Source organism: Pseudopipra pipra, chromosome 15 (genome assembly GCF_036250125.1).
Source record: "Pseudopipra pipra isolate bDixPip1 chromosome 15, bDixPip1.hap1, whole genome shotgun sequence".
NCBI lineage: Eukaryota > Metazoa > Chordata > Aves > Passeriformes > Pipridae > Pseudopipra > Pseudopipra pipra.
In genome coordinates, this window is record NC_087563.1 from 1,909,050 (window position 1) to 1,936,148 (window position 27,099).

Below are 27,099 nucleotides of genomic sequence, written 5' to 3' on the forward strand. Positions count from 1 at the left end.
TGCACCCGCCGGGAGCACCGCGCGGTGAAACATTGGAGCCGGTGGGTTACAGAGTAATTCCGGGCGGTAATGTCCGGCCGGGCGGGACAGCGGCTGCTGCCGCATCTCCCCGGGCTGCGCGTCGAGGGACAGCGGCGACAGCGGCGACAGGCGACACCGGGAGGGCTCCCACCGCCCGGCACGTGTCGGCTCCCGCCGGGGACGAAGTCGGCTCCGAAGGTCGCCGGGGCATTAAGCATTAACCGCGCCGGGGCTACAGCTCGTTCTGCAGCGCCTTGGGGCGGGCGGGCGCCCCGGCCTTACCGCCGCCGCAGGGCCCCTTGTCCCCGTGGCACAGCAGCTCCCGCAGCGCCGCCGGGCCCCGCCGGTGGCTCTCGTAGATCTGCGCCTCCCCCTGCTCGCCCACGTAGCCGTGGCACATCTTGGAGAGCCTGCGAGGAGCCGGGGTGGTCACGCTGCATCCCCCGCCCTGCCGGGGGGACAGTGCCCGGACCCCCCCGCGTTGCCAAACTCGCACTTACCTGCCCGGCCACGGTCCCCCCGACACCATCACGCTCACGGGCTCCCGACTGGGCAGCCCCGGCCCCGCCAGGCGCTTCTGCCCGTCCAGCTCCTGCACCCCATAACTGCGGGGAGAGGGGGAGCGGGAGAAAAAAGGGTCCCTGGGAACACCCCTGTCCCTGGGGACACCTTGATCCCGGGGGATACCCTGATCCCTGGGGCACCCCAATCTCTGGGGACACCCCTATCACTGGGGACACCCTGGTCCCTGGGGCACCCCCATCCTTGTGGACACTCTGATTCCTGGGGAACCCCCATCCCTGAGGACACCCCCATCCTTGGTGACACCCTGATTCCTAGGGATACCCCTATCCTTGTGGACATATCTATCTATGCCTGGGACATCCCCATCCTGGGGGACACTCTAATCCCTGGGAACACTCCTGTTCCTGGGGACAACCTGATCCCTGGGGATACCCTGGTCCCTGGGGCAACCTTGTCACTGGGGACTCTGATCCCTGGGGATACCCTGGTCCCTGGGGCAACCTTATCACTGGGGACTCTGATCCCTGGGGATACCCTGGTCCCTGGGGCAACCTTGTCACTGGGGACTCTGATCCCTAGGAAGACCTCTATCCTTGAGGACACACCTGTCCCTGGTGACACTTTAATCCGTGGACAAACTCCATCCCTGGGGTCAACCCCATTTCCAGGGACACACCACTCACCTCTCCCAGCCCTGTGAGCAGCTCCTCTCCAGCACCTCCATGTAGTCGGACTCCTTCAGTGCCTTCCTGCCCATCTTCCCCTCCGCTCTGCTCAGCTGCTCCTCAATCTGGGTTGAAAAAGAGCAGAATCTGGGCAGTGAGGGTGGCAGCCTCTCCATGACCCCGCTCCCAAGCAGGAGTGGGATCTGCACCCCCTTCCTTGCAGCCCTGGCACCTGCAGCACTTCTGCAGGAGTTGGTGGGTCCACGAGGAGCCCCAAAAGCCCTTCGGGGTGCCAATGCGGGGATGTGCATCAGTGGGGTGCCCAGGGGAGCCAGCAGTGTCTCCCCAGGCTGAAGCAGCCCTGTAAGGGTTCTCACTCGCAGTCCTGGGGGTCCATCTCCCCCATCCCCACCTGGAAGGCGATGGCTCTGCAGGCGTCACAGCGCAGGGACTCGGGCATGTGGGGCGAGAGCTGCTCCTCGGGGCTGAGCTGGGGCGCAGGGACGGAGTGGGACCGGGCGGCGGGGGGGTCCCCACACATCTCCTCGGCCCTCGGCCCCCCCAGCAGGCTCAGGGCCAGCCACGCCGCCAGCGCCGGCCCCATCCTGCCTCTCCCTGCCGGCCCCATCCTGCCCCGCTGCTCACAGCGCCGGGGGAGCTGCGGGGCGGCTTTAAACACCCCGGGGCCAACGCACCTGCATCCGGCCCGGGGCAGGAAGGGGAGTGTGTGCGTGGGTGTGTGTGTGTGTCTCCCCCCCCCCCCCCCCCCCCCCCCGAGCACCCTCTCTCAGGGAGGTTTGTGGTGTCGTTCAGTCCTGTAACGACTCATCCCTCCTCCTCCCCCCAAATCCTTCCCGGGATGGTGTGGACCTACCGGGGCTGGGGCTGGGTGGGGGTTTGGGACTCAGGGATGGGGCTCAGGGATGAGGTTTGGTGTTCAGGACTGAGCTTTGAGGTTAAGGGCTGGGGTTTGGGGTTCAGGGCTGAGGATCAGGGTTTGCTGATGACTGCAGAGTCCCCTCCTGCTTCCAGGGGTTGGGATTCATCTGGTGGACACTCCAAGACAGACAAATGGACTGCAGGTTCCGAGTGCCTTAGCCTCTCACCCCGACCCCCCTTACAGACCTTACAAGCACGGGATGACTAAGCAGGTTGAACACTGTATCAGCATTTTTATTACTATTTTAGGGTGTCTGTGCTGCCACTGTGGCTAGGAGGGCCATTACCCCCTGTGCCGACCAGCCCGGGTCACCCTTGGGATGGGACCAGAGGACAGGCTTGGCATCTTGTCCCTTTGCCGGCAGGGGTCCATGACTCCATGTCCCCCCCAGAGCTGTCAGGTGCTCACACTGGAAAATACCCTTTTTCTCCCCGTTTTCGTGAGGAGCCAGCGAGGTCCAGCCGGTGCCCACTCAGCCGTGGGCAGGGGCACTCCCGTGCCAGGGGTGATGCTGACTGTGGGACTAAAGCCCAGCCACGGGAAGGGATATTCCAGGCGGGTCCGTCCCGTCACATCCGGAGCTGAGGTCCCTTCTCGGGGCTGGTGCGGGCAGGCGGCTGGGCGGGGCTGGGGCTGGCCCGCATCCCCGTGGGGATGTAGTACAGGCTCTCCAGGTACCCACAGTCGGGACCCCCGGTAGCAGAAGCCCCCTCGCCCTTGGGAGCAGAGCTGGGGGTCCCGGCCGAGCCGGGGTTGTCGGCAGCCGGCAGGTCGGGGTGTGGCGGGGAGGGGGCGGAGGGTGGGGGCGGTGCCGGGAGCCCCGGGAAGCCACCGTAGGGTGTGTAGGATGGGCCATAGACCCCCGGGGCCATGACCAGGGGGTTGAAAGGTGCCTGGTAGAGCCCGGTGTGAGATGCCACTGGTGGGACGAGCACCTCCAGGTACTGCCCGGTCTCGGGGTCGTAGAGTGTTTTCATCTGGGGCTGCCGCGGGGGCTCCACGTAGTAGCACTTCCCGCTGCTGGGATCGACCAGCATCCTCCGCTGGGGGGGCAGGGGGGCGGCCGGGGGCTTGGGGGGGCTCTGCCTGCTCCTGCCACTCGGTGAGGCAATGTCAGTCCTCCTTAGGAAGTGGGGACCGTCCTCCAGGGGGGGCTGGGCCGGGGGCTCTGCAGCGGCTGGGCCCTCGGGGGGCCGGGGCAGGGGGGGCTCAGGGCTGGGTTTGCTCCAGGGCGCTTCCCCACCAGCCAGGGGATACAGCCCCGGTCCCAGCGGAGCACTGGCTGGGTTGGGGACCAGAGGGGATCCAAAGAAAGAGCTGGACATGCTGGAGACTGACGGATGCCCAAGGGAAGCTGGGACTGGGTTGGTGACCAAGGGGGATCCAAAGGATGAGCTGGTGGGGTTGGGGACCAAGGGGTTCCCAAAGGATGCACTGGATGGATTGGGCACCAAGGGGTTCCCAAAGGATGCACTGGATGGATTGGGCATCAAAGGGTTCCCAAAGGATGCACTGGATGGATTGGGCACCAAGGGGTTCCCAAAAGATACATTGGGTGCATTGTGGACCAGTGGGGACCCAAAAGATATGCTGGATGGATTGGGGACCAAGGGAGACCCAAAAGATGCGCTGGATGGACTGGGGAACGAGGGGGACCCAATGGATACGCTGGTTGGATTGGAGACCAAGGGGTTCCCAAAGGATGTGCTGCACAGGTTGGGAACCAAAGGGGTCCCGAAAGACTTGCTGTGGTTGGAGACCAAGGGAGTCCCAAATGATGTGCTGGCCAGGCTGGAGGCAGATGGGTAGCCAAAGGATGAGTTAGTCACATTGGTGACCATGGAGGTCCCAAAGGATGCACTGGACAGGCTGGGGACTGCAGGGGTCCCAAAGGATGTGCTGGCCAGGTTGGGGATCAAAGGGGTCCCAAAGGATGTGCTGGCTGGGTTGGGAACCAAGGGGGTCCCAAAAGATGTGTTGGCTGGGTTGGGAACCAAGGGGGTCCCAAAGGATGTGTTGGCTGGGTTGGGAACCAAGGGGGTCCCAAAGGATGTGTTGGCTGGGCTGGGGACTAAGGGGGTCCCAAAGGATGTGTTGGCTGGGCTGGGGACTAAGGGGGTCCCAAAGGACGCACTGCCTGGGTTGGGAACCAAGGGGGTCCCAAAGGATGAGCTGGCTGGGCTGGGGACCAAGGGGGTCCCAAAGGATGCAGTGCCTGGGTAGGGGACTGAGGGCAGCTTTGGCATTGGTGAGGATTTGGGGGCTCTCTCGGGCATTGCCAAGTAGTTGGAGTTGTCAGGCGGGTGTGGCTCTGTGGCTCCCGGCCACTGCGGTGAGAGCTCCCAGGGCTCCCTCCACTCTGGCAGCTGCCCGGGGGCACCGTCACCTCTCTCCCCGGCTCGGAGAGGGGCAGAGGGGCCGGTGCCACCAGCAGAGCCGCCACTGCCCACCGACACCCTCCGGCTGCCCAGCGGCTCCTGCCTGTGCTCGCCGGCCCGTGGCTCCGCCAGGCTCCTCGCGGCCGGTTCCGCAGGCCGGGGGTGGGCGCTGCCGCCGGCCGGGGGCCCTGCCCGGGGGTCCCCGCTGTCACTGCCGCCAAGCCACTGCCCCGTCACCTCGCCCCCCTTGGCCACGTGGAGCCCTCCAGTGCCACCAAGGCTGCGTCCCTCCTTTCCCTCCGTGGGACCGGGTGGCGACGGAGGGAGGAGAACGGTCTTCTCTGTCCGCAGCAGGGCGCTGCTCTGGGCCGGGGAGCCCTCCCTGGCCACCGGGGACGGCCGACCCACCAGGACGTGCAGGTGGGTCTCCACGTGCGGCACCCCCTCGGCCACCGGCGCCCGCGGTGGCACCCTGAGCTCGCTCCGCTCCCGGCGCGGGGGGGACACCGGCGGGTCCTCCACGGTGGCCGCTTCCCTGCGCGTGGCCTGGACCCTCGTGATGTTGATGGGGGAGCTGTGGGTGGGCGAGGGCTGGCTGCCTGGGGGCTTTGCGGGCCCCTCGGCACACACTGGGGCCGGCTCTCGGCCGGCGGCTGCCGGCACCTCCTCCCCGCCCGGCTCGGCCGCGGGCTCCCGGCGGCGCACGGAGGTGCAGTGGATGACCAGCGGGGTGGCCGGGAGCGGGTCCCCGCTCCTCGCCGGTGCCGCAGTGCCACGGGATGCGCCGGCAGTCCCGAAGCTGAGGCTGTAGCTGCTCTTCACCAGCTTGCGCACGTCTCGGGGCTGCGGGACGCGCCCCTTCCCCTTCTCCTCCGGCTTGGGGGGGACGGCCGGTGGGGACCTCCGGGGTGCCGGGATGCCAGGGCTGGGTGGCCGGCGGGGCGCTGCCGGTGGCTTCTCCTCCGGCCGGCTCTGCGGCAGCTTCCTCATCTCCTGTGCCCGGGGGGCGAAGTGACGTCGCGGTGGCGTGGCGGGGAGTGCCCAGCTGTCGGCCTTGAAGGGGAGGGCTTGAGAGCGGATGGGGCCGATGGCTCGCTCCTTCAAGCTGGGCCACGGCTTTGGTGCTCTCCCAAATCTGGGGGCGACATCCAGCACCTTCCCCACCCCGGGCTGGCCTTCGAACAAGGCGCGCGCTCGCTGGTAGCAGATCCTCTCCGACGTCTGTTCCTCACTGGCACTGGGCAGCCAGCGGCCCTCCAGCACCTCCTGGTACTTCATCCTCTGGTTGAGCTCATTGAAGGTCTTCCTCAGGTTGCAGACAGTCTCCCTGGTCGCCTCGCTCAGCACCACCCCCTTGGTGGGATGGGTGGTGGTGGTGTTCCCCACGGACACGGGCATCCCGCCGCCCCGCAGGTCCTCGGCCGAGAAGCTGCAGTCTGAGCGCGACAGTGAGCTGGACTTGCCCTCCAGACCATCCCCCAGCAGGTCGGTGCCGGCGGAGGACGGCCCCGAGGAGGTGGAGCTGCCCCGCAGCCCCTTCTGCTCCATCTTGATGCGTTGCTCGTACTGCATCTTCTTGGCCAGGACGTTTTTCACGAGGCATGAGGCCGCCCTGGTCCTGTCGGTGCCGCTGTCCAGGGAGGCCGTCTTCATGAACTGCTGGTAGTTGAGCCTGAAGTCGTCGCCGATGGCCCTGCCCTTGCTGGGGGGCTCCTTCCTGGCAGGGGGCTGGGGCTGGGGCGCCGGGCCGTCTCCCCGGGGGCCAAAACCCGTCTCCTTCCTCTCCTTCCTCTTCAGCAGGATCTGGCGCTTGGGCACCGTCCTCTTCTTGCCGTGGCCTTTCCTGGCCTCTCCACTCTCCAGCTCCACGTCCACGCACTCGAACTGCTCCTTCCCCAGCAGCTCCCCGTCCACAGCGGCGGGGAAGGGCCAGCCCACCCTGCCGTGGAGGGCCGTCCCTGCGCCCCGGGGCTCCCCGGCGGCCGCCGGCCACCGCCGCGGGCGCCCGCCGTCCTCCGACAGCGAGTTGGAGAGGCTGGACGAGGTGTGGGAGCTGCACATGTCGAGGCGGGCGCCGGGGAGCCCCGAGAGGCTGCGGAAAGCCCTGGCCGTCAGCGCCTGCACCTCGCCGTCCAGCTCGTCCGAGTCGCTGGGCGCCCCGCCGAGCATCCCCCCGGGCTGCCGGGGCACCGCCGGCTCCCCGCCCGCCGCCGCGGCCGTCCCGGGCTGCCGGTCCCCGCCGCGGGGACCCATCCTGCCCCCCTGCCCCGGCGCTGGGCTATTCTTAGCCGGGCCGGACAGCTGAGCCTGCTGCGGGCGGGCGAGGGGGCCGGGCGGGGGATCGCCGGGGGCCCCCGCCGGAGCCCAGCGCTCCGGGGCAGCCCGGGGGGGCGGCCCCTCCTCGTCCAGATACTCCAGGCAGTCCTTGAAGGTCTCCGTGCCGTCCGAGCACAGCGCGGAGTGGTAGGAGGACACGGAGGACCCCGACATGCTCTTGGCGAGGTCGTCGCGGGGCAGCCCGGGGAGGTTTCCCTCCTCCTCCTCCTCCGCGGACCGCCGGCCGTCCCCCCCCGGGCGGGGACCGTCGCCGTCGGGGCCGGGCAGCTCGGCGGGGGACAGCGGCCCGGGGTCCCTCTTCGCGCGGGGCATCACGGCAGGGGGGCCCCGGCGGAGCCAGCCGGGGCCGGGGGACCCTCCTCGGTGCTGGGGCCGCTCCGCCGGGGCCGCTGGCTCGTCCTTCTGGCTCGCCCGCCGTGCCGGCGGCTGGACCCGGCGGGGCAGAGCAGCCCCTCGATCACATGGACTCAGCGAGCGCCAGCCGGGCGAGCCGATGCCAAGTGCATTGCAGGGATGCCACGGCCGCCCCCGGCCTCGGGGACCTGCCGGGGGGCTGCTGGCACCACCCCCTGCCCCCTCGCCCTGCGACGCTGCTCCCCAAACCCCCAGGCGAGGTCCCAGGGCATCCCTACACCCCACACGGGTCCCCGGGTGTGTGATCCCGTGGAACGACCTGGGCTGCCCAGGAGCTGGGGGACCTGCAGACCCCTCTGGGGATGATGCCCCATCCCCGCTGCTGAGGGCACAGCAGGGTCACAAAGCTGCAGCTCTGTCTCCCCCCATGGCTCATTTCCCAGCCCCTCTGCCCACCTTGCCACAGGGATGCTGCGTCCCCATGCTGTGGGTTCCCCAAACCCCACCCTGCCCCAAGCAGTGGCTCCCTCAGATCTAATCCAAGTGGCCAGGAACAAACTGAAGCCTTGGGATGACCCCAGGCATGGAACACCCCTGGGACTCACAGGAGCTGACCGATGGACCGCTACCATGTGTCTTTTTTGGGGAGACCCAAAGCCAGCAGCTGGGGTGGCTGGTGTGGCACGAGGGTCTCTGCAGCTTCCTGGCCCAAATCACTGCCGGTGGAGCCCAGTCTCAGCTTTTGTGGGGATTTTTGCTGTGAAGCAGCAGTAGCAGGTGCTCCCCAGTGCTGCCAGCCCCAGAGCAACCTGATGCCCAAGTCCTCTGGGTTCATGCAGAGACTAAATTTAAACCTTGGCAAGGAGAAGGAGGCGAGGAAAGCTTCCCAGAGAGCTGGGTTGGCGCTTAACCCTTTGCTGGGCTGAGTTTGCAGGTGGCATTTGTACCCAGGGGAGCAGAGGGTACCTTGCCATAGGCAGCACTCACTGGCACAGTGGCCTTGGGCAATAGAATGTGTGTGTGATTTCAAATTCCCAAATCCCTAAATCCCACCCTTTCTTCATGGAAAGGGTGGTCAGGCACTGGCACAGGTTCCCAGGGCAGTGGTGGAGTCCCCCATCCCTGGAGGGATTTAAAAGACATGTAGATGTGGCACTTGGGGACAGGGTTGGGGGTGGCCTTGGCAGTGCTGGGGGAGCAGTTGGACTCGGTGGTCTTAGTGGGCTTTTCCAACCTAAGTGATTCCATGATTCTGTGGAATATTGATTCTATAGCTGGGTCACTGCTGGCTCCAACCCTGGGGACGTGCGGGCAGCCCCTGCCTGCTGCTGGATTTGCAGTGCCAGAGGATGTACAGATGCACAGCACAGCGGGGGATGTGGTTCCCCTCCAGCTGAGCTGACTCCTTGATCCCAGCTGCTCCAGATTCCAGCAGGATGCTCTTTCATTCTCCCTCCTCTGCCGAGGGTCATACCCAGGATCCCAGTGCCACCAGCAGCTGATGGGAACAGGAGGTTTGTCCAGCCCAGGTTCACCGGTGTCCCACTGAGCCTCCCAGGGTGTCTCACTGATGCCTTTGGTGCATCTGGGTACCAGTGCTGGGGGTGAGGAGGAGGCAGGGAGGGCACAGGGACAGCTGTGGGAGTGGGGAAGCTCTGGATAAGGTAAAATAATGAACTCAGCAGGAGGATCCCTGCGGGCACAAAGGGAAAGGTCCTTGTGCTCCTCCCTGCAGGTCCTGCTGTCCTGGCAGTGCTGAGAGGCAGATTTAGGGCAATGACTCGTGTAACTGCTGTAAACCTTTCAGAGTCACACAATCACCGACTGGTTTGGGTTGGAAGGGACCTGAAAGATCATCTCCTTCCACCCCCTGCCACGGGCAGGGACACCTTCCAGTGTCCAAGGTTGCTCCAAGCCCTGTCCAACCTGGCCTTGGACACTTCCAGGGATCCAGGGGCAGCCACAGCTTCTCTGGGCAACCTGTGCCAGGGCCTCCCCACCCTCACAGGGAACAATTTCCTCCCAGTGTCCCACCTAACCCTGCCCTCTGGCAGTGGGAAGCCATTCCCTGTTGTCCAGGCCCTTGTCTCCAGTCCCTCTCCAGCTCTCCTGGAGCCCCTTTAGGCCCTGGAAGGGGCTCTCAGGTCTCCCTGGAGCCTTCTCTCCTCCTGGTGAACACCCCCAGCTCTCCTACTCTCAGCACAGTCCTTGCTGCTGCTGCATCTCTGACACCCAGGTACTGCCAAACCCAGACTGATCACAGTGCCAACAGCTGTGGCAAGTGACACAACAGCACTGGGGGCTGCATGGGAGGCTGGAGCTGTGCTGGACACCCACTGTCTGTCCATCCATCCATCTGCTTCCTGGCAGTGCTGGGGAGGGGAATGACCTGCACACCCCCTGCTCCAGCTCCATGAGGATGCAGGGCTGGGCTGCACAAGGACTGTCAGCTCAATGGGCTTCTCCCAACATCTTTAACAAGACCAAGGGCTGGTGCTGCACCCGGGTTGGGGCAACCCTGGGATCAATCCAGGCTGGGGATGAGCAGATGGAGCAGCCTTGGGAGAAGGACTTGGGGGGCTGGTGGGGGACAGGTTGGACATGACCCAGCCCAGAGACCCCCGTGCCCTGGGCTGATCCCCCAGCGTGGGCAGCAGGGCAGGGGGGATTCTGCCCCTCTGCCCCCTCAGGTGAGACCCCCCTGCAGAGCTGCTCCAGCCCTGGGGAACAGCACAGGGAGGACATGGAGCTGCTGGAGAGAGTCCAGAGGAGGCACCAAGATGGTCAGAGGGATGGAGCAGCTCTGCTGGGAGGAAAGGCTGGGAGAGTTGGGATTGTTCAGCCTGGAGAAGGGAAGGCTCTGGGGAGACCTGAGAGCCCCTTCCAGTTCCTAAAGAGGCTCCAATAGAGCTGGAGAGGGACTTGGGACAAGGGCCGGGAGTGACAAGGGGGAATGGCTTCAAACTGCCAGAGGGCAGGGTTAGATGGGATACTGGGAAGAAATTGTTCCCTGTGAGGGTGGTGATCGCAATCCTGCCCTGAACAACCCATCTGAGTGTGCTGTGGGAACACAGTGGGAACGGGCCGGGCAGTCCCATCTCTCCACCCCGGCTGGAGAACTCCTGGGCAAGGGCCACACTCCAGCACCTGCATCTCCTCCTCCTGGTCCTGGGAGTCCTCCCCACCCTCAGTGTGGCTCCTGATTTGCAAACAGCAAAGAGAGGAGGGCATGGAGACCCCGGGGTCCTCTTGCCAACCAAGGTTTAGGGTCAGAGGCTGCAGATGCACCTTCCAGCACCCAGAGCAGGTCGGGGTGTGCGTGGGAGCCTCGGGCACAAACACGTTACAGAACAGCGGGTGGACCAGGCTGAGCCAGCCTTGCTAATTAAACACTGATTTATGTTTAAGCCAGCGGGATCCTGCCTGCAGCTCACCACTGCATTTGCTTATTAACCTGGATTTGGTGCCAGGTCGGTGTGTGCTCACTCACCTTAGCGCTGGCACGCTCAGCACAGAGGCAGTGAGGAGGAGGAAGAAGCTGGTGGGAGCTGCCCAAAGCAGGACGTGCTTCTCCCACGCTGGAGCTGCTTTTTGCAACTCCGGAAGAGCAGGAAACACTGGCCCAGCTTGGCTTTCAGAGCCAACCCTGGAGTTCAGTCGGGATCTGGGCACCCGGGACACGCCGGCAGCCCTGGCAGAGCTCGGGCACTGCGACCCCCCGGGGCTGCTGTGTGAGCCCGGGGCAGGTATGAACAGCTCAAAGGGACCCTTCCACCTCCCCCCCGTGTGGGGATGTCACGGGGCTGCCCTGCAGGGCAGGGGGTGCTGCCCGGGCAGGCACCAGGGCTGTGTGCCAGAGTGCTCCGGCCCGGAGCGCGGGCCCAGGCTGGGCAACAGCAGGGGAGAAGGGTTCTGCAACCAAGAGGTGCCACGGCAGGGCTTTGACAGGCAGGGCCCGGCCCTGTTCCTCCTGCCCTGTTTCCCAGTCCCAGGTCCCAGTTCCCAGTTCCCTGCCCTGCTTCCCACTGCCCCGCTCCCAGCTCCCTCTCCCACTCCCAGCCCCGAACCCCACTCCCAGACTCCTGCTCCTCTCCCATCCCCCTGTCCTGTTCCCAGCCCCCTATCCCACTCCCAGCCCCGCTACCCCTCTCCCATTCCCATTCCCATTCCCATTCCCGCAGGGTCCCAGCACCGTGGGCCGGCCAAGGGGCGTGGCCTGAACAGACCCCGCCCCCGGAAGGCGAGGTCTGAACAAGCCCCGCCCCCAGCGCGGCCCCGCCCCTTCCCGGTGCTGGGACAGGAACGGGCCGGTCCCGGTCCCGATCCCGTCCCTGTCCCGGGCTCGCCCGCGGCAGCCCCAGCCCTGCCCGCCCGTCGCCACGTCCCGCTCCCCCAGCGCCGGGCCCGGCCCCGCCATCCCGCCTGGCACACTCCCACCGCCCCTCCTTCCACACCACGGCACGTACAGGCACGGAGATGGGTCACGTCTTTAATTTAAAAACCCCAAACACATCCACACACACAGACCCATTTCCCAGTGCTCGGTGTTCCCAGGGAACAGGGGCACCCCCCGCTCCGAGCCACCCTCCTGCTCAGGAACACCTTTCCCTCTCTTATTCTGACCCAGAAACAAGGAGCCCCAGCACCCTTTGGAGAAGGGCAGGGATACATTTCCAGCCCACGGGCTCCAGAGAGGACTCTCCTTTTCCCTATGGAGCAGGATGCCCGTGCTGTACAAACACAGCTTGTCCTGTTTGTCACCAGACACCCCGAGCCACACACCCTCTCCCAGCACACACCAGCACCTGACACCCCCCAGGATAAACAAAGAACACTTATTGCTTTGGGAAATGTTTTTACCTCCCAGTCTCACCTCCTGCTCCATCCCAGCCCCCTTCCTAGTTCCAGAGAAGACTCTGTATGACTGTGCTTCCCACAGGAGGTCCCCACCTCCATCAAGTCCTTGGAGATCCTTAGATGGAGAGGTGTGATCTGGTTCCAGTGCAAAATGCTGTGTATGAGTTCAAGCTCCATGCAGGACACGGCAGGTCCAGAGAAGTCACTGGCTTTGGTCTCCCCACCTGCATCCCTCTACAGCTCTGGGACTCCCACAGGAAGGACAGGGAAGATACCAACCCTAGAACCAGGTCCAACCACTTGAACAGACGTCTAATATATTCTACAAGCTATTTAGTAGATAAAAAGCAACATTAATTTTGCTTTCTGTACACACTCGTGCTCAAAGGTGGGAAATACCAGAACTAAGACTGCCTGCTCTGCCAGCCCCCATCCTGGAATGATCAACCCTTAATAACCAATCCAGCCACCATCCTGGAATAATGAACCTTTGCAGACTGGAACCAACCCACTCAAAATGCCCACTGGTGCTCTTCCCATCCCAGGTGCCCAACAAACTCTGCTCAACTTTCCCACCTGCTCCTATAAGGTTTCCTGCAAATGAGATACAAATGTTAATGCTAATATGTAATTTAAAGAGTTACTTTGATGCTTCCCCCTCCATTTTTTCACACACCACCACCCCACAGCAGCACCATTGCTGTACTTGGAATGTTCTCATCACATCTGGAATGTGTCTGGCTCATGTGCAGGAGCACCAAGCCTCAAATCCCTGATACAACCCCCAAATTCCAGTGCACACCCCAGAAAAGCTCCTTTACCTCCCAATTTGTTTGCTGCCCAACCTCCCCCTACTGTGTGAACAGGACAGGGACACGGAGGGGACACTTTGTGGTACCCACAGGGCCCCTCAGCAGAGCACCTGGACAACACTGCTCCACCAGGCACACGGACACCTGAAGTCTAAGCTTCAAAGGCAGGTTTAATCCTGGCATTTCCCAAACTTTGGAGCACTTTGCTCCCTAGGTTTCAGGCAAGGCCACCTGTGCATCCTGCAGCAGGTTTTAGGAATGGGGCCACACCAGAGCATTGCTCAGACCTCACTGACACCTATTCCCAAGGTCAGAGGGGAGCAGTGCTGTGCTGTGGCTGCCCCAAGCCCCCCACCCTGGAAGAACAGGTCATTCCATGCCTGGCACACACCCGTGGTACCCACCAGAGAAACTGGTGCTCAGCTGGAGTAACACTGGTCTCTGCTGCTCACGGGTACAACCAGCCTCAAACTGCTCCTCAAGGCCTGACTTTGGAAAGGAGGATCAAGGAAAAACAGGACACTACCACATGAGTCTTTTTCTTTGCAGTACTGATGGCTACAGTGAAACATTCATGACTGCTCAGCAGAGTAAAAATATGCTACATGAGAACTGTACCAGGAAAAGCAGGGCCCCTGGAGCAGCTGGGGAAGAGTGTGCAGATCCAAGTCAGAATGTAACAGCCAGCTTCAAAATATGCCACTGAAAACAGATGAGAAAATCAACATGGTTGTCCTTTCCTTACAGTTTTGCAGCCACTGGAATCGGTGCAGTTCACACTCCCATCTTCTTGGTTGTGTTGGTGTCACACGGAGCAGGATGGGCACGGCCCTCCTGTGGAGCAGCACAGGGAACAGTCCCTTGGACAGAGGGAGGGCTGGGAGTGTGCTCAGGTGCTCACCTGGGGCAGGTACCTGTCCCTCCTGCCCTCAGCACTGCACAGGACACTGCAATCACCCCAACATTCCTTCACAGCGCTGTGGAGGCAGGGACAGCCTGGGTGCTGCAGTGGGAAGGGGAGCTGACAGCCAGCACTGAGCACAACACTGTCCATGGGATCCACTGCACTGCAGCTCCACAGAAAACATGGAGAGCCGAGGCATGTGCGTGCTCTCCTGGGAAGCACACACTGCTTGGATTCAGAGGGGTTCCAAACTAAGAGAATCTCCCTGGAATGAATGTACAAAGTGCCACTGGTCCTTGGAACCGAATCTAATGTACAGGATATATTACAGCAAACAGCAGCTCTGCAGCTCGTGCTGGCCCTTCTCTGCACTACATGCAGAAGGACTCCAATATCCACTCCTTACAATAGACTCCCTCCCTTTTTATATGAAGGAAAATAAAAACATAACTTAAAACAGCAATAAATAAAACTATGGAACGTGTGCATTCTGCTCAGCCCCCTTTGTGCATCCCAATCAGACTGGAGAGCTTCTCACAGTGCTCAAGTTTCAGGGATTCTGCTTTCTGTTTTAACCTCTCATCTCTGTAGAGCTTGGCCAAATTGGACAAGTCAGACTCTGAAAGATGAAAAAAAAAAAAAAAAAAAAGATGTATTAGGATGAAGCCATGAGCATCCTTAAAGAACTGTTTCTCAGTGCTTTGTTATCCTTGTGGCACTTGTTAATTCTAATTTTGCTGGGTATTGAATCCAGGGAGGTGAAGAGTTACCCGAGGGACTTGTCTGAAAGGCCTCCGTGCCCTTTCATTAACAATCTCAAATGTACTTTGCATATTTGTTCCCCTTCTTCTCAAAAGCAACATAAAACTGAAATAATCCCATTGTTTAAATTATTTCCCCCCAGTAATTCAGAGAAGTTTCTTTTGCTGATTAGCTGAGGAAGTCTTAATATAGCTTTCTCCCTGAAGAATAATTTAGCTGCAGGATTAGATGCACTGAGGAGAAAAGCAGTAATTTACTTCTGAAAAGGTCAACCTTTCCGTAAGCACAGGCTACCTGATGACACTCAATTTTTCAAAGAGCTTTTATACACCTCACAAACCCCTCATTTCACAAAATTATTCAGGGTGGAAAGAACTTCAATAGGTCCTTTCATGCCTTACGTCCTGTGTCCCTGTCCCACTGAAATTTAAAGCCATTTAACCCTCCACCCACTTACTGAAAAGCTTCCCAAACTGTCAGGCATGAACAGTTCATTTTAGAGCAGGAACCCATTGGCAGGTTTATAACCCAAATGCCACTCAGGCAGTGCTGGGCACACAGCCTTGACAAGCCTCCAGCAAAACCAGACTTGGGTAATTGTCTCTGAGTCCAGAGTCCCTGGAATTGTGCAGTGGAGAATCTCAGTTTCCACTTATCCAATTGGGAAAAATTATTCCCTGCGCTTTTGACAGGGTTTATTCCATCACATCTGCTCCTTGTGGGTTTCAATCTTCTACAGAGTTGTTCCTTTGAACTTTTCTCTTTAAGGACATCCTAAAATACTGAATTTCTGTTACATTTAGATGGGATATTGGGAAGAAATTCTTTCCTGGGAGGGTGGGGAGGCCCTGGCACAGGTTGCCCAGAGAAGCTGTGGCTGCCCCTGGATCCCTGGAAGTGTCCAAGGCCAGGCTGGACGGGGCTTGGAGCAACCTGGGCCAGTGGGAGGTGTCCCTGCCCATGGCAGGGGTAGAACTGGATAAGCTTTAAGGTGCCTTCCAAGCCAAATCATCATGATTCTATGACACGTATCCTGATTCTCCCTGTTTTCAGTTGCCTCTTTGTGACCTGGAGCTCTTTGGAGCCTCACTTTACAACTGTGCTATCCAGCTGAAACATTCCTGTAAAAACCTGGGATCTGCTTTTTGTACTTAATTGTGCCAGAGGTTTCAGAAGACCCAAACCCAGAGCACACACAACTTTCACACACTGCTCTGCTGAGAAGGGGAGTCCTGTTTGGTGCAGCACTATAAAAGCAACTGGCTGAACAAGATGCCAACCCGTTACTTTTAAAATTTTCCTTCAGGTTGTTGAACAGCAGGGAGCACTTTCCAAATCATAAAATCAAGGACTTTAAAACCAAACTGTTCTGTCCATTTTGCTGGTGCTAAAGAGAAATGCACCCTCAGTAAACACAACAAATGTACTATTAATAGGCATTCAACTGACAAAAAGCTGAGCACACTAAGTCAAACACTTCAACAAGGATTAAGAGACCAATGCTGTGGAGCAACAGCTGACTGAGAACTGCCTCAACATCTCCAGAGCTTTTCTCCAGCACTCCACACCGTATTCACAGTTTATTTTTGCAAAGTGAGCCCAACCTCAGCTGAGCCCCTTACCTGCTCACCGGCCTGGATGGAATCACTGAAAATGCTTAGTTTGAATTACAGTGGTGTCCTCAGGCTACTGCTAATTGTGGACACTGTAAATGTATTTGCAGATGGGTGACTAATACAATCCCTAAGTGTACAGAGCTCAGGAGGAGCAGGGCTTGGCAGGCATTTGGCATTCCCTGCTGGATCATCTCCCCCTCTCTGACAACTGGTCTCCCTTAGACTCCCAAACCCTGTCCTTATTTTGGGGCTTGGCTCTCCTTAGCTCCAGGTCTACGTGAGAGAGGCAACTTTCAGTTGCACAAGATCAGTTAAAAGGATTTTTGTGCAAGCCTACATTTATGAGTATTAACAGCCAAATTACACTCAGAGGCTGCTCCTGCCAGCCACAGATGCTTGAAGGTCACAAGTCAAGCACACTAAAAACTTCAGGATTTTTGTGGTCTTATGTTATGGGTTCTTTTCCTTTTTAACTTCAGAACCTATGTCTGTTTATTTCTCTTTAAAGCAGGATTGGTAACTTTTAAGTTTTAAACCAAAACAAGCCTTCCCATGAAAAACCTGTGACGAGTTTGGAGTCAGCAACACTGTTGTTACCTCTTCTCTAGGGTTAAACAAGTCTTGTTTGGACAAACTGTGTTTCCATAATGATGCAACTGGTAAAGAAACTGAAAACAAATGCAAAGGCACTTTTTAGCAGCGTGCTGAGGACTGTTTCACACAGAGCAATTTAGAAAGCCCCACCAGTATGTGAAAGCAGTTTGCTATTGAACATTCTCAGAGACACAACTTGTTCCAGTTTCCTTTATACACAGCAGCACTTTGTGTTTACTCATTTAAAGGTGATGAGTTTTTTAGCTGAAAAAAAAATCTGTCACAACATCCCAACATCAGCTACTCCTGGTAATTTTATTTTTGTTACTTGCCAAAGAAGCAGGGATTTGCTCTGTTTTCAATGAACCAGATTAGCAGTAATTAATAGGTAAGTAATGCAATATGTGGGTAAAATGCCTTAAAATATGGGGTTCACATGCCTTTATTCACATCACTGAGTGACTCATGGCTGATTGAGAATAACGAGTTTGAATGCTCACATCTGTGTTCTCCCTTCCTGCACTCAATTCTTGTTTTTAAAAGACTGTGGTGAAAAGCATGATCTCAAACTCATCTAAAGATAGAAAATGCAAATAACACACAAACTGAGCACAGAAGCACAGCTCTGGAAACTGATACCAGGAACACAGCCCACTCAAGAGAGCCAAGAGCACCTGGACAGGCTACGGGCTCTCCTGGGGAAGTTTTAAGGGAAAAGTCAGAGAAACTTCTCATGGAGCCAGTCTGCTCCAGCAAAGGAAACATGGAATAGGTGATGTCTCAAGATCTTTTCTAGCCTAACCATCTGTCAGGGCTAGATAAACGTGGTGGGTTCTGTGTTGAAAACATCATCACTAAAGGTTATTCGAGCATAAAAACCGTGTGGAAAAAAACATCTCAAATGGTGAAATCTACTTTCCACTCATCACTTAAAATGTATTTTGACAGATCTCAAGAAAAGCCAATTCAGTGTTAAGAGCAGATGTGAGACACCTCAGAGCAGGGCAAGGTTGAGATGTTGTGAGCTTTGCAAACTGAGGCTAAAACCAGCAGCACTTTGCTGGGCGCAGCCACCGCCCAGCCCCCGGCGGGTCCTGGGCACACACCTGGGACAGAGAGAACTTACTTTGCTGTTTCTCCTTCCAGCAGCTGGTCTGAATATAGTCTATGTAATCCTTTTCAACTGTCTTCTCGAGCTCTTGGAGTTCTGCTCCTTGATAATTCTTCTCGAAGTTCCTATCGACATAGTAAGGCACCTGCAAGTTCTCTGTTTCTCTGATAATGACGTGGCCGATGGACCTGTGGGCACACAGAGAAACCAGATGTTTGAGCAGTTCAACCCTAAAGAAATCAAGAGCTGCTTCTCCACACTGGCATTTCCAGAGGACAGTATTTAGAGCCATGTTTTTACAGTTAATTTCTGCAGGATTATGGCTCCCTCAACCATCCAGTAAGGAAATTACAAGTCTCGGGCACAGCAAGCTGTGCATTACAAACAGAATCCACCCCCTGCTAAAACCACAGGAAAATATCTAATGTTTGGAAATACCTACAAAGAACTGACACTGCTCCTTCTGAATACTGTGTTTGTTCCCAACAGCTCACTCATGACACTTCCAAAATATCAGAGCAAATTTTAACTGTGAACTCTCCAGACACTTGCTTCTGTTTGCTGGGGATTCCTGGCAAACTCAGTCCAGAAATCCATGGGGATTGATAACTAAGGTAGAGATTATAAAGACTTGGGGCACAATGCAATTGGATCTGGATTTTCCTGTTTTCTGGATCCTTTAGTAGAACTAAAAATTAGCAGGGGAGATTCTAATTACACTTTTCTTCAGGGTTTTATAATCATCAGTAAGCAAAGTGGGGAAGAATTAGCCCCTCTGACACAGCCACTGGATCAAACTCCATTCTTAGACCGAATTTCCTTATTTGAGCAAAGATACCCAGGCATTTGCTCAAATCACTGCCCACAGACAGAGGCAGGCAGCCAAAACACAAAGGTTACACTCTACTCAATGGAATCCTGTTTGCCCCTTCTTCCTGGACTCTCTCACTGTCTCAGAGGTGTCCACTCTCTTTAAAGAAACAATTGCTTCTAGTTTTTAAGCTGTTTTTTAAGGTTATGATTTAGAGAAATGACCTAACTGTGTGCCAGGCTCAGGCCTGACTATCTCACACCAGCAGGAGAAGGGGAGGCAGTGAAGAAAAGCAGAAGAGATCAGCTGCTGTGGGGGCAGCGTGGGAGGTTCCACATGGGACTGGCAGATAGCAAAAACACTCCCTGGAAAAAAAAAACCCACCCAAAAAACAACCACCCTCCTGCTCTTCTGCGAGGGCCTCACACTGACATCTTGTGGCAAAATGATGAGGGGTGCTGGGCTACTCTGACAGCAGAGGGAGGGGACAGACCTGGACCTGAGGAGTTTTACTCCTAGAAGGGAGCAAGGGGTGTGTTTGGAGCTCTCTGCTGGTTCCCCAAAACCTGCCAATCCTACTTCTGGCTCAGTAAGAGCCAGTGAAGGTGAGCTCTTTCCCACTAGAGAGATTCCTTCCTCCCAGCACTGTTTTTTCCTCTGCCTCACAAACTCAAATTACAGCAGCTCTGGTGGTGGTCCTTCTGCTTCCAGAGCTGACCAGCTCCCCAGGGTCCTGCTCCTCTACAGAAATTAAACCAGGGCATTTCAAGGCTTTAATGATTTGTGGAGCTTCCAGTGGAATTCATGCTCCAGAGCGGATTTGGATTCATACTGCACACCACAGGCTTCATTATTTAACTGCTTTCCAGAGGAACCTCAGTGGTGGTCCACAGATTCCAGGAGCTGGGCAGACCAGAGGCTGATCTACACCCACATTTATCCTCCTGTATCACAGTGCAAAACCATTTCACACCAGCTGAGGAAGGTTTCTGCTCTGGTGCCTCTCTCTGTTCAGCAATAAAGCTCACCACAGGTAACTTCACAGCTCAGGGGAACTCGTCAGGGCAGACTGTTGTTATTTCCCTATTTATGAACTGATAACAGTTGCTGGAAAGAGCAGAACATTAACATGAATTCTGCTATCAAATCCAACTTCCTTCTGCCTCCCTATTGCACACAGCAAGAACAGAAAAACGTGTTTTTAAAGCACTTACGACTTGTAGAATAAGCTGTAGGGAGGGTTGGTGGCCATCAGCTGGGTTATCACTGACACTACTATGATGATGAAAACTGGCATCAACTGGATAAATGCAGAATAGGAATTCTGAAAAGAACAAGAATTAGTAGCCAAGGGAAGATAGAGACGGTAAAAGAGGCATCTGTTCACAGAAACCAGGCTATCTATCACAGATCAACAATGTATTACATGTAAACTGAAAAAAAGAGGAAGTACTATGGGATTTTGAGAGGGGTGACACTGTAATTTTAAAATAACCTTTATTAATAATCTCAGACATCTCTTGACAACCATTTTCTTTCAATTATCTTTTCCTCTACCCCTTCCTTCACAAGGCAATAGACACCCACAGCACTGTCAGTGCCCAGCTGACAATCCAACCTGCAGGAACACACTGCAATTCCCATGTCCTACAGCTTTCCAGGCACTCTCTGAAGGTTGCTACACCCATTCTAAGGATCTCAACCTCTGTTCGAGCACTGGATTTAATGGCTGAGCAGTAAACAGTTAAGAGGCCACATGTGCTGTAACTTGGGACAGGATGTAAATGCAACAAGAGAGTGGAAAAGTATCAAAGGGAAAACACAGATCTTTCCTCCTGCTTTTTGATTTCTTTCTAAACAGGCTTCTAAAATGCTAGGAGGAGGAAAATAAAGCATGCAGCTATTCAGGCTTTGCCCTCTGCCCTGGGATAGCAACGAGGATTCCTGATGTAGGTGGGATTCATTTGCCCTGTTTGCTGTCTCCTGTATCCATTTCTTTTTTCAGAGGCTAAGAGACTCACAAGGGAAAACTCATCTTCCTTGGAGAATGATTCCCTGAGGTTAACAGACAGTCTCCAGAGGGAGATTCTGCCAAGACAGGTGGCACATGTGTATGTGCACTGGCAACAAAAGACACCCTGTCTCACCTGGAGGTCTCAGTTGGCAGAAATGTATCCCAGAGCCATCCTGCCCCGGGCTGGAAGAGGCTTGTGCAGCACCTGGGTGCTCATTTACTGAAGGCTTAAATACACCTTGAGGACAAACAGCAAAAGCCAGGGCTTCCACACCCATTACCAGGCCCCATTTGGACTAATTGTTGTTGGATTACCAAACATTAGAGCTTGAAAAAAGAAGCAGCAGCAAACCCCTGGATGACAGAAACTGGAAGGCATGTAATCCTATAAATACGAAGTATTTTTAAAGCAGTGATTAATAAAAGCCAATCCAGTCACGTAAAAAACATCCCCTGTGGGTGCAGTGCTTGAGAATAAACACTGAGCACTCAAGCATGGGAAGGTGTGTCCTGGCTTCAGGTCTCCCTCAGCCTGGTGAGATATTTAAGCCCAGGAGATCCCTCCTCCTGGCTACCTGTGGCCTGTTGTCTTCCTCCTCCTGCTCCTGTGTCCATGCCCTTTCAGTCCGGTGCCTCCGTGGGTAATAATGTGCATCTCTGGCTACATTTGAGAACATGTGGATATTTCCTGTAAAAGAAAAGTCATGTTTCATGGCACTCACCTGTACTCCTCAGTTTCTGTTTAATTATCCAGGTTGATACTACACAGCCTGATGACATTTGTGAGACCTCACACCAAAAAGCACAGCCAACCTCTGACTGAAATGACAAAACAACATGTCATTCCAAAAAGCCTACCAGAGAAACTGTAAAGTGTGCTCCAAGTCCATCTTAATTTAAATCAAACTGCAGAGACATGTTCTGATTTTTATGATTGTATCTCATATTTTAATGCTGGTTTTGTCACATTCACTTGCAAGGCTGTGGCAGGAAAATGAATTTGCTTCTCCAGGCTCAGGCCATGAATTACAGCCTCCCATAATTACTGAATGTGCTTTTCTACTCATTTCTATTTCCTCTGCCTTCAAGCCATTAATGGTTTCACTTAATTATTTTATCATAAGGAGAGAGATTTTAAAAAATAGCTTTTTGAGTGAAAAAAGGAGAACAATTCAGGATTTCCTTTCTTGCACGTGGAATGCAGTTGATTTATTTTTAAAAATTCTAAAATGAGGAAAGAATTGTATGTGCTGCTTCGATTTGAAGCTCTAACTCTGATTTTATCACCATATGAATATCTTAATAATAGCTTTGCTCTCCTCCTTTGAAATTCAGCATGTCTTTGTGTTAGAGAATTGGAAATCTATGGCTTATCATCACAACAGAAATGCAAATCTATTTTTAAGCCCTGGGAAAGATGTCACATTATTTTATACTCTTCCACTGTCCTTTTTCGAGCTTCCCAAAGAATTCTGCAAGAAACCTGGGCGAAGGTGACCTTTGCTGTTGTGTTAAACCTCTGTTCCAGTGCTTGCTCAAGGATTTTTCCAAGGCATGTGTGCCATCAGAGCTCCAAGCCAGGCTGTCTCCAAGGAGGGAAGTTTCTTTTTGGTAAAAAGACAGTATTTTATCAAGCTATGAAAAAAGAAGCAAGTTTTGGAATAGAAGAATGGCTTTTACAGGGTGCCTAGAGAAGAGTTATCCCAAATTCCAAGTTTCTCCAAGAATTTCTGCCGGGAGTTTCTTTCCTTCGATGTGCATTTATTTTTCATGAGAAGGACATTCAAGTTGTAGCCTCTCCCCATTAGAACTGTGCCATGTGGAGTCTCCCTTGAGTTTTATCACAGTTAACATTTTAACTTTTAATATTTTTCCACTGAATATCCACAGAGGAAAACTGCACAGTAAAACCAAAGCCACAAACCTGCCCACAAATGCCATACAAATGAGTTGACACCAACACTTCTAATTTGGATTTCCAGAGAGCCTGGTGACAGCAAAGTGTCACAAAACAAACACCAGCACAAACTTCAGCTCAGGCAAGTCCTACTTAGTGCTACAACGGTTTAAACAAATGTTCTCTTTATATCAACCACCTCTTACTAGCAATTCTCTTGCTAAATAGAATCCGTGAGGACTTTCCCTTTTTGGAAAATTGCTAAACTGGTAATTTTCCATAACTTAAAACTTACTTTTTCATTAGGAAAATGTACATAAATTTACATCCACACACTTTTTTGGTGAGGAAACCATTGTTTACTACCAACACCAACTACTATGAAATACCTGTTTCTTTCCTTATTCTTTGCCATTTGGCTCAAAATTCCCATTTTCTCCTTTGTGCCACTCTCCCTGACAAACCTGCCATGCCCAGTACCCAAATTCCTCCTGCAGCTCCTCAGTTTCCTGTCCTCAGTTCCAAGCATCCCTGTCCCCCACATTACCAAGCAGTCCCATTCCACGAGGACAACGTTCCACAAAAGGCACACACAGGTGCAATTCCTTGCACAGCCAGGAATGGAAAACTTGCAGACTCTGGATGGAATTACACCATGCTGGGGTTGGCTCACTTTGCACATTTACTGATGCAAATTTAGGAACAACCTGAAGTCCCCTGGCAGCAAGATGCAGCACTCACACTAAGGTTATGGGGAGCTTGTAAGTAACTACCTGTGTCTGTGGCTTCAGGCTGTAGTAAGTGGTGTGTATGTCACTTTACGTGACACCTGGGAGGGGAAAAGTTTACAGGAATGCTAAAGCAATTCCTTAGATGCTGCCAGGAACACCCTTGAGCTCACCACACCTTTCAGATTTACTTTTAATCCACAGACCTTGTGGTATCTTTCTATTTTTCCTACAAATACAAAAGCCAAGGCTGGACTGAGACATGCCCAGAGCTACTACAGGTGCAGCTCCACTGCTGTGTTACTGGATCCTGCATATCCACTGGATCCTGCATATCCATGGGCAGTCTATCCTGGCAGGGAGCACTTGCTGAGCTCCCAAGCTTGAATTTCATTCCAGCACACAGGAACGTGCCAGGAAGGCACAGGAGCTTCCCTGCTTAGAGAGGCACTGAGATCACAACTCCAGCAGCTGTGCCATGCCGGCCTGGAATGCTGGAAGGTGCCTCAAGTACAACCCAATCATGGAATGGTTAAGGCTGGAAAAGACCTCTGAGGTGACTGAGTCCTGCCATCACCTAAGACACCTCTGATCCCTTCCCATTCACACTTTATTTTATCTCCCATACCACTGCTGGCTTCAGATGATGGAGGGAATAAAAGAAAGGCAGAAAACAATTCCAGAAAGGTTTCTGCTCTTTTCAAATGTATAATCAATTCCATGAGCAGTCCCCAAGGGAAGCTGACCTTCCTTTATGGTTTACAGAATCACAAAATATCCCAAGTTGGAAAGGATCCACAAGGATCATCCAGTCCAACCCCTGGCCCTGCACAGGCCCATCCCCAGGAGTCACACCCTGTGCCCCAGAGGATCATCCAAACCCTCCTGGAGCTCTGGCAGCCTTGGGGCTGTGCCCACTGCCCTGGGGAGCCTGGGCAGTGCCCAACCAGCCTCTGGGGGAAGAACCTTTTGCTGAGATCCAACCTGAGCCTGCCCTGACACAGCTCCAGCCATTCCCTCGGGTTTAGTGTCAGCCCACTGCACTTCAAAACCACTGACCTGTAGGAAAATGCCCACCAAAAAACACATTGAATATTTCTTCTGGTGTAATGTCTGCTTCAAACTCTGTGTAGTAATTGTAGTGCCTGGCCTGGCCAGTGCTGACGTGCTCTTGGTCGCTCCCCAGTTCATCGTATCGCAGTCGCTTCTCAGGGTTGCTCAGAACTGCAAAAGCATTGCCTATTGCTGGAGAGGGAATTAAAACAAGCATTTTAATCAACATTTCCAGACCTCTGACTTTCATAAGCAGTGCAGCAAAAAAACCCCCAAACAAGCATAGAAAAGTCATGCTTGACCAAAGATTGAGTCACTTTTGAAAAAAACAGCACTGGAATTACCTGTGATGGAAACTACTTCCTGCTGCCCCTGATGCCAAGAGAAAGTGCTAAAGTATATGGAGAGACCTGAAATATTCATAAAACCGAGGTGAGTCTCCACTTCAGCCAAGAAAGTGGGTGAGAATGCAACATTTTCTCAGCTCAAACCAAGCCCTGCTAGAGAAGTGCACCTCCATATACCACACACAGTCAACACAAAGTTAATAACTGGAGAGACTAATTAAAATGCAGAGCGATATTCCAAGTTTTTCCTGCTGGCAGAGGTGCTCCTGAAGCTGTGCAGCACATCTACTTCACACTTCACACCCAACCACCCAGAAGTATTTGTTTGGTTCATCTTCCTCTTTGAACTCTGACAGAACGAGTTCATTGAGAACTACAACCCAAACACAAACAAACAAAGAAAAGCCCTTCAAAAGCTCCTTAACAGACTATGAATGAATCACTTGCTTTCCTCGTGCTGTGCTGCAACACAGCATGGAAAGGGCAAAGGATGTAAGAGTTTAGAAGGCAACAGGGTCAGTACAGAACTGAATTTTTTCTGAGAAGTCCAGACACAGCATATTGGATTAAATTTTATAGGCTTGCATAGATACACATATAAATTTATTGACAAGGAGCAGTTTTTGATTACACAACACCCCATTCTCCTGCATGCCCAGTGTTAGTTCCAAGCCTCGTTCTGAACCCTTCACAGAATCCTGGAATGGTTTGGGTTGGGAAGGACCTGAAAGCTCATCTCATCCACCCCCTGCCATGGGCAGGGACACCTCCCACTAGCCCAGGTTGCTCCAAGCCCTGTCCAACCTGGCCTTGGACACTTCCAGGGATCCAGGGGCAGCCACAGCTTCTCTGGGCAATCTGTGCCAGGGCCTCCCCACCCTCATAGGGAACAATTTCTTCCCAATACCCCACCTACCCCACTGTCAGTGTGAACCCATTCCTCCTTGGCCTGTCACCTCGTGCCACTGCAAAATCCCTCAGAAGTTCTCGGAATGAGACCTGAGGTACATTTCCCTCTGTTTCTGATAGAAATGCTGTATTTTGCAGAGGAAAATGCAAACCCTGTCGAGCCGCAGGGGGTTCTGTGTGGCCGCCGGTGTGTCCGCGGCACCCGCGGCCTCTGCAGATGCGGCCGCTCGGCCCCTCACGGAGCCCCCCGGGCCCCTCACGGAGCTCCCTCACCTTTGAAGGCCTCGGTGGCCCCGGGCGCGCGGTTCTTGTCGGGGTGGAACTTGAGGGCGAGCCGGCGGTACGCGCGCTTCAGCTCCTCCTCGCCGGCGTCCCGGCTCACGCCCAGGATCTCGTAGTAGTCCCGGCACCGCTTGATCCTGGCGGCCGACACACGGTTATCCCCGGGGCCCGCTCCCCCGGCCCCGCTCCCCGCCGCCCCCCGGCCCCGCTCACCGCCGCACCCCGTCCAGCTGCTCGGCCGTGTAGGTCATGTCTGCCCGGGGCCGCGCCCCCGCTCACCGCCCGCCGCCCCGCGCCGCCATCTTGTGCGCGGGGGCTGCCGGGAGCGGCCCCGCCGGAATGGCGGCGTGACGTCATGGCGCGGCGGTGACGTAATGAGCGGCTCTGAGGGGAGCGGGGGATGACGTCAGAGCGGCCCCGGGGCGGGGGGACCCTGTGTGGGACCGGGCACGGCGTGTGCCGGGCGGGGACAGCGCTGAGAGCGAGAGGGTAGCGTTGGGGATGTCATGGGATCACGGAATGTCCTGAGCTGGAAGGGACTGACAAGGACCATCCAGTCCAACCACTGGCCCTGCACAGGACCATCCCAAACAATCCCACCCTATCGCTGAGAGCATTGTCCAAACCCTCCTGGAGCTCTGGCAGCCTTGGGGCTGTGCCCACTGCCCTGGGGAGCCTGGGCAGTGCCCAACCAGCCTCTGGGGGAAGAACCTTTGGCTGAGATCCAACCTGAGCCTGCCCTGGCACAGCTCCAGCCATTCCCTGGCTGCTGTCCCTGGTCCCCCCAGAGCAGAGCTCAGTCCCTGCCCCTCCTCTGCCCCTGCCCAGGCAGCTGGAACTGCACTGAGGTCTCCCCTCAGTCTCCTCTGCTCCAGCTGAACACACCAAGTGCCCTTAGCCGCTCTTGTGTGGTCTCTCCAGACCCTTCCCCATCCTTGTGTCCCTCCTTTGCACACTCTCCAACAGCAGAGAAGGCCCTGGGGGTGCCGGTGCCAGGGGCTGGACATGAGCCCAGGGGAGCCCAGGGGGGCAAGAGGCCAGTGGCCCCTGGGCTGTGCCAGCCATGGTGTGGCAGCAGGGCCAGGGCAGTGACTGTCCCTGTGCTGGCCCTGCTGAGGCCCCTCCAGGGCTGTGTCCAGTTCTGGGCCCCTCACGGCAAGGAAGACATTTCCCAGCTGCCTT

General features: G+C 55.6%; 3 protein-coding genes across 3 annotated transcripts; all 3 read right to left on the minus strand.

Moving 5' to 3' along the window:
- Nucleotides 1–125: 125 nt before the first annotated feature.
- MZB1 (marginal zone B and B1 cell specific protein) lies at nt 126–1,876 on the minus strand. Its single transcript, XM_064671435.1, has 4 exons — nt 1,624–1,876; nt 1,230–1,336; nt 522–626; nt 126–431 (listed from the first exon to the last, which is right to left on the minus strand). The coding sequence occupies exons 1-4, from the start codon at nt 1,837–1,839 to the stop codon at nt 254–256; spliced, it is 606 nt and encodes a 201-aa protein (XP_064527505.1). The 5' UTR covers nt 1,840–1,876; the 3' UTR covers nt 126–253.
- A 736-nt stretch (nt 1,877–2,612) lies between these two features.
- On the minus strand, nt 2,613–7,580 carry PROB1 (proline rich basic protein 1). Its single transcript, XM_064671422.1, has one exon. The coding sequence runs from the start codon at nt 7,176–7,178 to the stop codon at nt 2,721–2,723; it is 4,458 nt and encodes a 1,485-aa protein (XP_064527492.1). The 5' UTR covers nt 7,179–7,580; the 3' UTR covers nt 2,613–2,720.
- Nucleotides 7,581–13,402: 5,822 nt separating this feature from the next.
- Nucleotides 13,403–26,261, minus strand: DNAJC18 (DnaJ heat shock protein family (Hsp40) member C18). The gene is made up of 7 exons (XM_064671437.1): nt 26,131–26,261; nt 25,909–26,054; nt 24,386–24,571; nt 21,277–21,389; nt 19,902–20,011; nt 17,892–18,064; nt 13,403–14,412 (listed from the first exon to the last, which is right to left on the minus strand). Exons 1-7 carry the CDS (start codon nt 26,166–26,168, stop codon nt 14,288–14,290), a joined length of 891 nt encoding a protein of 296 aa, XP_064527507.1. The 5' UTR covers nt 26,169–26,261; the 3' UTR covers nt 13,403–14,287.
- Nucleotides 26,262–27,099: the final 838 nt, after the last annotated feature.